We start from the raw sequence: 13,378 nt of genomic DNA, 5'->3' as shown, positions 1-13,378 counted from the left end.
AAATGGCATGTAGAAATTGATATACGCAGGCACCAACTTCTGAGTGTTTTATTTTCAGAAGAGTTTACCTTAAATATGTACTGCAATTGACAAAGCAAAAACACAAAAAGAGACACCCAAAAATGTCGGGGAAAATGGGATACTGCAGCAAGAAATCTGCAGCAAAATCTCAATGATACGATCCCACTTGTACAATTTTCCGGTGCCATCATTCGCGATTGAGAACCCAATAAATTACCTGGTACAGTTAAACTTCTTTTTTGCCAGTTAATACGTTCCCAGAAAATTTTTCGACGCCAATGTTCAGTGCATCGCCAAACTGCGATCGTATGACACTTTTTCTGACTGCTAGATACCATGCAAGCAAGAAAAAGCACGAGGCGCACACGATCCTGAGCACTAGGCACCCGCCAGGGCATCTTCCCCGCAGCGCAGTACTCAACCGCCCATGTCGCGTGAACATGCTGGCGTGCACCCAGTTTCCTGTTCTGGTACCATCAAAGCTCCTCACAAGTTGTCACGTGTTGCATTCACAGCTATTGTCACCAGCACTATTGCAATAAGCATCTACACCTGTTTCAGAGCATGTGTAACATAGTGCCGTTAGAAGCATAGCGTACACTTTTGATGGGCGATAACCCAAACGCACTGCTGTTACCTGCTACAAGCAGCACTAAGTCAACATCATGTTTTGCTCTGGTGGCATTGTATCCTTTGTCTCATTATGGCCTGCCAACTCAATTTTGTTTTGTTTTTCTGTCGCTGGCTTAACACACTACAATATAGGAACATGACAAAATACACCTCAGGCCACTCAGATTCTTAACGAGTGGGCACGTCAAAACATCCCGCAAAAATGTCCTCTCTGAATAAGCCGCTGACTAAGGCCAAATTCGAGGAGTGCAAACAAAAGCTTGCCGAAGCCGTAAAAATGACAATGCGTGTCTTCCAAGATGCTCGGCGCCCGCAGGTGTGGCATGCGACGCCACCTCTTGTGCTGCAACGATTCGTGCAATGCTACACATTACGTAGATTTTAATTACGGTTGAGTTTGCCGAATTTTTTAGTTACTTCAGATTGTGCATTTTCCCAGTTAGTACGGTATGTTCTTTCTTTCATTTTTTCCGAAAACGCATGATTGAGGTTCTACTGTACATGTGCTCTCTAGTTGTCAAATTGTGGCCGACAGATGGGCAAGCCTGGTGTAGACAGAAGTGATGTTCCTTGAGCTTTGCTTTAAAATTATACTTGACTTAATTGGCCCAGGCAGACACTGTCATAGGATGTATTATTGAGTTGTTCAGCCTTGTCCAACTTCACTATCTGCACGATGCATTTGTCCTCCTCCTCATTTTTCTTGACACGTTCTGCATTTGTTCTTCCTCTATGTTGAAATTTAGCTTATGCAAGGTATAGACAGGCACAGGCACAGGCCTTGATTCTTGCATCCCCTCCTGCCACAGGCATACTTGCTCACCTGACGTTTGCATAAATAAATACCATACTGTTTCGTTCAGTCATGCACTGCATCCACTTTCATGAGCATGCAGTGGCTAAGATGTTTCGAGTGCTGCGTAGCTTGAGGTTCAATTTCCGGCTGTATTGGCTTCATTCTGATGGCTGCCCCAAAATAAATCAGTGGCAATTCTGCGGTAAATGCGAGAGAAATGTCTGGCTTTATGTTGTACCTCTTTTAGGTCCCACATTCATGACTTAAACTGCGTTCACCACATTGCAAAGTGTCGTTCAGGAGGTCATTCGACACACATGCTGTCTATTCGAAGAATGAAGTGCGACTGATGGTATCCGGAGCAGACCAACATCAGTTGCGCTCCATATGTGCACATATATGCAGTCGAACCCGCTTATAACAATATTCAAGTCCCACGAACATTCCATTGTTATAATCGATAATTCTCATAACAGGTTTCCATGAAAAAAATCAAAATAAGGGGATGGCAGAGCTGTTGTGAGAAAACTGTAATGGCGGGGAGGCCAGTGCCCCTCCCCACCACCTTTCTCCATCTGGCTGCTGATTGTACTTACTCATTTAACTGCTTCCTGGGCGCTCTGATCGCATGTAAGAAGCCATGGCTGTTGGCGTTAAAGAATGGTACTGATATAACAACTGCAAAGAGGTGTCACAGGGGGCAAGCGATATGCGAGCTCTGCCAAGGCATTGCTTTGGTGGCCCCAAAAGGGGCCTTTTAAAAAATGCGAGAAGGTCGCCGTGGCAACCTGTCAGCTTGAGAAATCCAGAAGAAACACTGAGGCGAGATCGCCACAAGCATCTCGCCACATACTTCTCACTGGCTTGCACGAGAAAACCCTATGTCTGTCAACTTTGCATTCTTTATGTGAAGCTTGCCGACATCCTTCTCCAAGGCATGCAGGTGCTCCACATAGTGCAGCGGGAGATTCTGCAGTGGGAGAAAGTTAGGTGGGCAGATGAGATTAAGAAGTTTGCAGGGACAACATGGCCACAATTAGCACATAACGGGGGTAGTCGAAGAAGTATGGGAGAGGCCTTTTCCCTGCAGTGGGCGTAACCAGGCTGATGATGATGATGCTGACATCCTTCTCCAAGGCATCCAAGCGCTCCACCTAGTGCAGTGGAAGGTCCCTCACGAAAACGATACCTTGGAAGGACTGAATCATCTGGCAGGCCTCCTTTGAGGACAATGTTGAAGCAGCCTGCCCTACGACGTCATCACTGCCGTAGTCGCCGTCGCTATCCGATGCAAGCATGTTCGCGATGATCGCCTCATCGTTAGAAGCACTTAGTTTCCAAATCTGTAGCTGTGCACTTTCTTTTCACCGGCAACATCATGCATTGCTGATGATCAGCGGGCAGATCAGCCATCTTTCGTTTCGGTGGTGAGTCAAATGAGGCTGGGAAACCACGTGGCCGGGAACTATTTCAACGAAACCAACAAAGACGAACATGAGCAATTAAGCTGTTTGCAGAACTGTACTGAACGAGGAGCTAGCGAGCAATCTGGGAGTAGTGCAGTTGGCACGGTCCATTCGTGTTTCAGCGGGTGGCATGGCGTAGAGCTATGGGCACAGCCCATTCGTGTTCGGAGGGGTGGAAGGGCGATGGGAGAGAGGCGTGCGGAGAAGGCTGGAAAATGAGCACGTGGCAGCTGTCAGGGCCTGCGTTCAGCGGTTTGAATTTCTCGTTTTCTTTTTTTTTCAGGGATATTGCATTTCACTACTTTTCGGCACGGACATTCAGCAGCCAGACTTCATCGTTATAACCAATCATGCAGCATCAGGGCATTATAGTAAGCAGGTTATTTCACCATGGAAAGCACAAAAGTTGATTGTGCAGCAGCTTCTCATTGTTATAGCCAAAATATTCTTAAAACTGGAATCGTTATAAGTGAGTTTGACTGCATACACTGTCACATCTCGTTATAGTGAAACAGGATGTGGTAACATAACAGATACAGGGAACTTTCATTAAGACGAACTCAGTTAAGTCGAATTCTCGCATATATCGAACAACATGGGAACGTTAGTTTGGTTTTCCATAGACGCAACGGAAAAAAAAAATTGCTTAAGACCAACCGCCTCAGACGTGCTCTTCGGCTTAGACGAACATTCAGAGTGACTGCCACAGCTACCGATCCTGTAGGCTAGGGTGCCTCGATGCGATACGCACCGCCTGTGGACAGAGGCGAAAATAAGAGGAGGAGACAAAACGAGACAATGACATTTCACTTCGTGAATGCGGGGGCCACGCAAGTGTATGAGTGCTATAGCGCATATAAAGCTATCGGCCCTTGGTGCGTCTAGACTGTCGGCATCACAGATCATGTGCAAGGTAGGGCTCATGTAGCTGCACCAGGTGCAGCAGCCGCTGGAGTAGAACGCCCCATTGTAAGCATTCACTTACTAAGTAAATTAAAAATAATGGTGTTAGCACACACAGGCAAACATGACCACATCACACTTGATGACCGCAGGCCCTCGCTGTCAAAACGCTGGCATGAGGAATCGCAGCAGCAGCAGCGAGTGAAGTTACCTTCTCGCTGTCTATTGCTTCAACGCAAACTGAGTGGCGAGAGCACAGTGTACGCAAAGCTACAAGCCATCGGCCAACTTAGACTGTGCCTCCAAAGCAGATCGTGTTCATGATAAAGCCCGTGCAACCGCACGCAGTTGAAGTACAGCACCCCCCTCCCTCCCCTTCCTGATACCATGCACGTGACAGAAGGTGGCACACTTCGCCCTTTCCTCCTTTGCATATGTCAGGTTGAGCCGCCATCATCGGCTCACCGTCGCATGCCTTCACTTGCACACACAGCATACAGCGGGCAAGGACGATGTTATCACGAGACGAATCCGGCACGTCCATATCGCAAACGAAACCTCTAGCAACTGCCAGAGGAGGCCAACCCAGCGCGCCTCTGCCTGCCTTTCTCCTCCACGACGTTTCACCTCGCTTCTCCTTCCCCACTTCACTCAATGTCACCTAGACTTCCCTCCAGGTTGCGTTGATTTGCCGCACGCTCAGCGCGCTCCTTCATACTTTCACTAGCTTGGAGCCTGCACTGATGACCTGTGAGACGGCAGATGCCTGTTTAAACTCCCTAGTGAATTTTTTCCAGCAGCACGAAGACACAGAAAAATTTTTAAGGTCAATAGGTTAGATGACATTGTTTGTAGCTGCTCATCGATTTGCATAGAAGTGCCAAACATCCATCACGGTCTGGATGAACCAATCAAGAGTACCACTTGAAAACGGTTTTCTTTTAGTTCAGCTAAATAACTGCTTTTTATGTCATTTTCCCCCCACTTTTAGTCTAAATCATTTACCATATTGAAGTAAGATATTTGTACCTACCAGGTCGTGTTGCCAATTATTCTTCTGATAAGATGAACAAATTTTTATGGTTCCTTCGAGGTCGTCTTAAAGGGAGTCTATGTATAACCAAGTAATTCTGGCTCCCATTCAACTTCGTTATAAGACGGTTTTACTGTGCACTATGCCATGTGACCTACCTACCAGCTTCCCATGCTACACATACAAATTTTTCAAGTTTGACACTCCTGATGCTAATGCATTAAGAGCCTCGGCTGCACGATAAATAAGCAAGAGCCAAATTAATCTAGAGCATTCTACTATGGTATCTCTCGCAGTCCCAGTGTTGCTTTGGGACATTAAAGGGGCAACAAAGAGTGAAATTATTTTAGCTGTAGTATTATTTAATTGCCCTGTGACAATACCAAAAAAGCCACTCCTACCGGTAAAAGGAAGCGTGGAAAGTTGCAAGAACAAAAGACGGGTGGCGTCCTCACCTTAGAGTTTCTCCACCATCTTTCTGGTGACGTCATAGATTTGGATGGTATCTGCTCGCTCCTATTTAACTTCTTGTCAGTAAATATGGATTATATTGTATTTTAGAAGAGCCAAATACTGACCGAGGCAAGATTTAAAGCTTTTACTGAGCCACAGAGGCCTAAAATAAAAAAAAAATAAAATACTTCAAGACATCACACTGGAGTTTCGAAGTGAAATTCAAGAAATTGAACTTTGGCCTTCATTTTTCTCTTCTGATAATCAACCTATTACATGAAATTAATAAAAGTACAGATTTGAAAGAATACCTTATCAGTCTAACCTTAGGTAGTGTTTCTTTTCAGTGTCCCCAAAACCACCACCAGTAAATAAATTTCGGGTTGAAGGCACAACTCAACTTTGCCTGCTGCAGCAACGTTTACACTGGATGCAATGTGAAAATGGGCTGCACATGCACATTTGCACTTTAGTGTGAAATTGTGATCACTCTAGTTGTGGAGCTTATGACCACTCACTGCATTCACTTGCTTAGGGTTAAGGCTGTCAGACATTGCTACATTTCACAAAGTAGTACAAGAAAAGCAGTTCGTTCTTTGTCAATTTGTTTGGTTCTCTATATTGTCGTGGCAGTAAGTACCAACACTTGTTGAAACAATACTCGAAAGGTTGAATGGGAGATAAATCGTTACGAAATACAGTCCCTGGAGCAGGTTTAAGGTTCCACTGGTTGTATCAGACCAAATCTCTCTGTAGCAAAACACCTTGCTCTCAAACACCAATTCAGCCTGAAATTCAAGCGTGGGCCACTATACTTATGCCTCTTGATGGTACTGTAGTGTGTCTGGCTTTAGCACTCTATGTAGGCAACATCCTACAATGCATCCGTTTTGCATTTTGCATGCTGCTACACGTTACGTCATCACTATTAGTACCTCAAGCACCACAACTATAAACCGTAATGACACTGAAATAAGCCTGCCACCTTAATAATCACACAAAGTTGGACTCATACCAAATTAAAGCTTCTGGAACTAGCCACACACACTTTATAACGTCCCCAATGATCCAGCAGGTTGTTTTCTGCTGGCAAATTCGGGTCTATGAAATTCAAATCTTGAACTTGGGCGACCTTGAGGAGGACTGCTCCAGATGTGCCAGTTTAATTCATTAGTGATTGCCTAATGAAAATATTTCATGGGCAAACTTAGTTGCAGGGGTTATAGTAAAGAAAAGTTCGAAGAAAACAGTAAAGCACTAAAGTGCACAATTGAATTAACAGGTAAAATACTAAACGTAGAAATACTAAAAAATGCAGCACTCCTCAAAACCTATTACAGTAAATGCAGACAATATAAAGTTGTTCACAGAATTAACGATGGTATAGACCACAACACATTGATGCAATTATCGAAACTCTTTCTTGCAGCCTGAATAAAAGTAAATTTTTTTTAAATTTTAGGTAGTAACCTATTGTTTCATGTTTTATTGATTTGACTCTCGCTGTCTTTTATTTTTTACTGTAGGAATATGGTTACAGTCAAATTGATATTGGTTTTAATTTTTCCCGCCTGTAGTAAGACCGTAATTTTCTAATCAGGATTCCTTTTCTGTCACAAGAAGTTAGTATTTGGGCTGTCTTGATGTCGCAACGTATTTAAACAAATGTGCTTTTCTACAATGTTGGTATCAAGTCGCATATTTTCTATAAAAGCAAATAAAGTTGCCAACATGTAAAAATAGCTAGGCAGTAATAAAATATGCTCGGAAGTTAGTGTACTTCATAATCGGGCAACAACAATCTTTTATGGGAAAATTGTAGGCAATGCTACTGGTAAGAAGTCCTCTCACTACAAGAGTCCTAAGTAAAAATGTTTTCCCCTTACAAGTACGAATGTTGGCTTTTTTGATCAGTGTGCCAATTTGTGAAACACTTCCTTAAGGTTAGAAGGCAGAGGTACACAATGCAGGTGGTAAAATGTTTTTTTTCTTTTGAGTCTTCTATTTAATGAATTTTACAATTTCCATCTAGCGCATCTCACAGATTTCATGCAGATTGCAGGGGATTATGTTTTTTTTTGCTTTTTTTTCTATCTTTATAAAACACTCAGGAGCACAAAAATAGGTTTTGAAGCATCTCCTTGTCGTTCTATTGAGAGCACAAACCTTCGTGTAACAAGTTTCTCAGGCGACGACAAGATTTCCAATTTATGGTCCACCAAGAGCTCTATCTCTTTCCATAATGCGTCCTATTAACCCATCATCAATTTTCAAGAATGTTTATCCAGGCATGCTTGTCGGTTTTCTTGCATTCAAGGGTTTTACTTGTGCCATAAATAACAGCATAAGAAAAGAAATAGATATGCTCTAACAGAATGCCTCACTCTCCTGCATTCCACTGATGGCTTCCTGCACTACAAATCAAAACTTTGTGCTGTGGGTGGCAAATGATGGCCTGGGTATTTCGACACATGGACGATGACAGATAAGAACACAAACGATCTTGTGATATCTGTAAAACACCCACTGCCTTAGCTTGTGGCTGTAGCATTGCAGGGCAGAGCTCGAGATCGTGGGTTTGATCCCGGCCGTGGCAAGCTGCATTATGATAGCAAAATGCAAACATGCTCATGCTTTTAGATTTGGGTGCACAGTTTCGGGAACCCCAGCTGGCCAAAAATTAATGCGGAGTTGCCCGCTATGGTGTGTCTCGTAATCATATCATGGTTTTGGCACATGAAGCCTCAGAATTTAAATTACATGTTGTGAAACAGCAATAAGTCTGCCCAGCGCTACACTTGCCACCTGGCTCTTGCCACATATGTTGCAGTCAGTGTTCTCAATGATCATCTTTGAGGTCAAGGCAGCTGTTTTAGTGCATTTAAAACCCCTTCAGGCACCACTAAATTTTATCCATTGAAGATTCAGTTTCACCAAGTTTCTGTTATATTCAGAATTATGAAAAGCAGAACAGATTAAGATTTTTGAGTTCTTGAGTGAGTTTTGTCAAGTTTACGGAGTGTGGACTCCACGCAAGAATTCTCTGTGGGAACGTCAAAACGTGAGAACATCAACTATTTCACACTTAGCATACTTGGAAAGCAACTGTCCACCCACATTAAAAATTTATGCCCAATGTAAATTTATTGTGAACAACAATTACGACACCCTGGCACCAAGAGCAAACAACCTGCTGTCTACCTTCCAACTCGTTTTACTAAAAAAATCTTTGCGCATATAATTTTGCTTGCAGCACAGGCCTAAGCAGCAGTGTTCCAAGACGTATGCAACACATCGTAAATATCATTGTTCTCACCAGTTCTGTTGCTTCTTTTGATGCACTAACCTTGTCGTGCGCGGTTGTGCACAGGGCACACCTGCAGGGAATAAAATTGTGGTAGCAGCCTCGCGCACACGTATAAGACACTGAAACGGCATTAATTCTGTGGGCATTGCAAAGTTCTCAAGGATTTATGTCCAGCAACAATGAACTGTGGTCAGCGACCTTCTTAAAAAAAAGGGGAAAAAAATTCGGGATGGGCCCACGTATGGGGAGTGGTTAACGCCTACTTCACCTCCGCCGCGGGTCGGCCCGGGATTGCACTATCTCCGGGATCGGCCCACGTATGGGGAGTTTCTTGCTTACCACGCCAACACGAAAATTTCCTTGGGCGGTAGAGGTGTACAGCTTCGCTGTAAAAAAGCACTAGCAACTTTACGTCTTGGATATCTACAGGGAAGCAGTGGTTGTGAAGTACTTGGAATCATTAGCCACAGGTGACCGAGATAGACAGGCATGCTAGATCAACAAGAATGCAGCACTTTTAGATGCAGGTTAAGGTTGACCTTACAGGAAAGAGTTTTGGCCTTGTAATTTTCCCTGCATGGCATATTTTCCTCTGTTCGAGGCACTACGTCTATAGATTCGAAGGCAATTCATTCCATTCTAAGAAAGCTTTATTATAATAATAAAAACGTACAAGCATCTGTCTTATGTATGTCTAACATTAATGAGAAATACAACAGCTTCAGTAGTTGAACCTGAGGTACCGCTCTTGCAATAGACAACTCATCACTGTTGGGGTCACATGAAAAAAGAAACCGCATGATTTATGAAAAGCAGAAAATAGCTTACATGAATTCACCTTGTGAGAATGCATAAATAGTGAAGTTTCGTCAGAATCCGTAAATCACATAGTTTGCGTGGCAGAGTTCCCCCTCAACTGGCATGGGAAGCCGTAGCACCTTCAAGCTTCCAGTGTAACAGGGTAACTAGATTGCGTTTAATAGATGTGTTCAACTCTTCTGTTCATTTTTCCTACTTTTATATAAGTATGGGCAATTGATTCATCTAAAAGTATTTTTACGAATGCTGCAAAATCTATATAATCTGTGACCATTGTTTATTAAACTTCTTGGTTTTGCCTGCATGGAAACTATGGGCAGTTCTCATTACACTGTTATTAGCTTCTGTGTTAACTTTTTGTCATACTTCTGTCGAGATGTCTGTACATAATCTCATGTTGAAAATTCAACATGGCTTATGAATAAAAATGGAGAAAGGGACATGTTGACACTGCACCGATGTCAACATATCCACTTCCTCTTCTGTAAGCCATGCTGAATTTTCAACGTGAACCCATACCAACCACCTCAGTTTACCCTACTCGTGTACATGACCTGTCTTGTTCTGACCAGTGCTGTCTTGTCACGGGATACCTTTGTCGAGCTACAATTTATAACTGCTTTCCATAGTTACTTCTTTCTTTTTCATGAAAGAAGATCAAATTGAAAAACTGAAATCGCCATCATGTTTCATCATGTCCTCCCTCTGTAGGTCTGAGTCAAGATGCCATGCACATATACAACACGTACATTGCTCAAAACGCACCACTTCCAATCGGGGTTCCGGACGACCTGCGGAACTGCATTCAAGGTAAGACAGGGAACTGAACACTAATTTGTATAAGTTCTCTCTATAAGACATTGTATGATTAACAGTTGAAATATTGTCTACATTGCTTTTCGTAGAGCATTCTGCAGCAATAAGTTTGGTCATTTTTGATCAGAATTCAAGGTAGTAACATGGCACAGAAAGGGTTAAGCAAGGCAAAGGGATTACTGCCCACTGTTGATTACTTTAGAACAGTGTTTGTGTGTGTGTTTCGGCTTAGATTATATAACATTTTTCAAACTGACTGAGCATACTGAAATGAGCAAGTTGCAAGAAACACAATACAGCTGTTACACCAGAATATTTTTAAAAACCTTGAACTTGGCCTTTAGTTACCCCAAGCTGCATTTGAACATGCTCAGGAGCAGTTATTGCTGTGCACAGAAAACATCTGTATTGTAGTGAACCTGTATAATTAGACTTTATTTTTTTTTGTGTGACTTCCTCAGTTGACCAGGTAGGCCTGTAACAGCCAATGTACAGTGGTGAACAAAAATACAATTTGCAGTAAACAACTTGCAGATGCAGTTTTCAGCATGCGCTGTTTCGTTTTCATCCTTTTCGTATTCTAGAGCTACGGTGAAAAATATTTGTGGCATGAAAACATCATCAGTATTCTTTGCTGTGATAAAATATTTAAAATGCATTAGAACCACTGCAGGCTTGCTGATAACTGCGGTGCTATTTATCCAATGTAGAATTGTTCTTGCAGAAAGATATTGTAGAGTACGTGTGTCAGCTTCTTGGACTGCTTTGATATTCATTTACTTTGATTAATGGCAGAACCTTTAAAACCATTTTTGGCCATTGAATCAGTTTTGCCCAGGGATGAACTAGGTCTAATTTCATTTCCCTATGGCTTTCCAGATTCTGTGTCTCGAAATCCAGTTGAGCCAGAATGCTTCTTTGAGGCACAGCAGTTTGCAGTAACCCAAATGGAGAAAGAGTAAGTGCGAAAGTTTGTTGGCCTTAGTGTCTTTTTTGCTTGCTTGTTTCTTCGTTTGCTTGTTTAACTTGTGTTTATTGCTTGCAGACAAGAATGTTTGTACCGCTATACAGGCTTAAAAATTTTTTTAGTAGCATGTCTGTTTGAATTTGTACTTATATATGATGGTTTATAAGAGTTGTGCATACTAGCCAGATTATGAACAGAGGGAGCTGTGTTACAGCAAATTATTGCATATAATGGTAGTTTTTTTTTTCTGCTATTCAGCTCATCAAATTTTCTCTCATAGTTGGGTGTCAAGGCCTGTAAGAACTAAGATACACTTTGTACCAAAGGCTAAGTGTTCTTGGTCATACCTCAAATAATTTTCAGCTTTGTTTTTATTTCTGTTTGACAGGGCAAAACTTATATCTCCTACTGTATTCAAGCTTATGTTAGGCAGGATTTTACAGCACTTATGCTTGTATGTGTATGTGGATACGTCTGACATGAAAGTGCTGTGTCTACATTGCTTGCAGTGGAAATAGCTTCTGTCTGTACACCATAAAAAATTAATATTTCCATGGCTGGCAGGATGAGCTATGTGTTCTAAGGAACCAACTACTGAAGAGTGAGGCTGTGCTTAACTCATCGTAGCTGAGTACCAAACTGTTAGAATGCCCTCCATTCATTTTTTGCCTTGTTTTCTCGTACTTCAGATTTTTAAGGTATTGCTTGTATCAGGTAGCACAGTTTAGTCTGTTCATGCTGATAACCTGAAGAGCTAGGCATAATTGAATGAATTTCACTGTTCAGCTTGTTCAGAAAGAGTTCTCACATTCGATAGCAAAGATGGTCCAATGTGAGAAATCTTTGAACAAACAAAGCAAAAGAACGGCTATGTTTGCTGCACTCTGTGCCAATCCTATCCACTATTCACTCATGCCTTGAAACCTTGTATTTTAACGCTGTGGTGCGTGAAGCAGTTATAAACGGAAACATGATGAAAGAAGTTACTTGGTGCGTATTAGCACAATACAAAAAATGGCACGTAGAAGTAGACAGGACAGCAGTCAAGCTTCATCTGGTTTGTTTACTTCTAGGCATTAGTCTGACAGATGTGCACAGGCATGCACATCTGCTCAGCATTGCCATAGTATCATTATTTCCTCTCCTGTCCTCTTCTACATCCTGCACGTTTACGTATAGTAGCAAGTTATGCAGAGTTCAGCAGCATTTCCAGTGGTCCTGTTGGTTGTTCACCGTACAGGAGAACGGTGTATAAATCTGACAGAAGATGAGGAGAGGCACCAAAGATACACCTCCTGTGTGTGTGTTGCTGTGTTATGCATGTCTTCTTTGTGGCTCTCTTCATTTTGTCAGATTTCTCTGCTTTCCCCCTATATGTTATAATGATTGTTCACACTGGCTCGTGTAATCTTATCTGAAGCCTCTTGTGTGTCACATGTCTAATCACACATGTACTGTGCATTGAGTACACATTAAAGCACCTCATGTGGTTAAAATTAATACTAAGTCCCTCACTATGGCATGCCTCGTGATCAAACCGTGGTTTTGGCACGTAAAACCTTTTTTTTTTTTTACTGTCTACTCGGGAAAACAGTGGGAAAAGGGATACAAAAAGGCTTACACTGAAATCTCAGAGGCAACAACTATCATTCGCCAAATGCATGCTGGATGGCACCAGAGTACGGCACTGCAGCACACATTGTGGTTTCACCAAGGCACATAGCACTTCACCTGCACCTTACTAGCACAAGTTTATTAGCATGCACCTGAAGTGGCGCCTGTTAGGCAAAAGTGCAAGCATCAGTGGCATCTTGTGACAGTGAGACCTGAGCTTGCTATCAAGAGCCTTTGCAGTTGCTGTTTTATGCAAAGGGCCCTTAGGATTTTACTTTAATTAATATTTGGTGCGTAATATACGTCAAGCAAAAGCCTGTTCTTCAACCAGTTCTTGTGATCGAATTTAAGTGATGCTGGCATCTATTCCCTGTCTATGACATGGAGCTGCTGATATTTGCCTGCGTGGCTACCTGGATCAGCTTATTTTATTTTTTCTTTAGGATTCAGAAAGTATTTGCATGAAGCCTTCTGCACCAGGCACGTGCTGGCTTCACATGGAGAATTAACATGGTAGAAGGTGGTGCACAACTCATCCTCTTATTCTGTG

The 13,378-nt window shown here is 42.4% G+C and overlaps 1 protein-coding gene across 2 annotated transcripts in view; it reads left to right on the top strand.

The window, feature by feature from the left end:
• The window catches only part of pkaap (A-kinase anchoring protein pkaap), a 68,402-nt gene that overhangs the window by 7,822 nt on the left and 47,202 nt on the right, over positions 1-13,378 (top strand). For both annotated transcript variants that reach the window (XM_050172749.3, XM_050172748.3), the window contains exons 4-5: positions 10,143-10,241; positions 11,127-11,205. In XM_050172749.3, the coding sequence (XP_050028706.1) occupies positions 10,143-10,241; positions 11,127-11,205 (178 nt within the window). The remainder of the gene's footprint in view (positions 1-10,142; positions 10,242-11,126; positions 11,206-13,378) is intronic.

The sequence above is a fragment of the Dermacentor andersoni genome, chromosome 3 (genome assembly GCF_023375885.2).
Source record: "Dermacentor andersoni chromosome 3, qqDerAnde1_hic_scaffold, whole genome shotgun sequence".
Classification (NCBI taxonomy): Eukaryota; Metazoa; Arthropoda; class Arachnida; order Ixodida; family Ixodidae; genus Dermacentor; species Dermacentor andersoni.
This window is presented reverse-complemented; position numbering and strand designations above follow the sequence as displayed.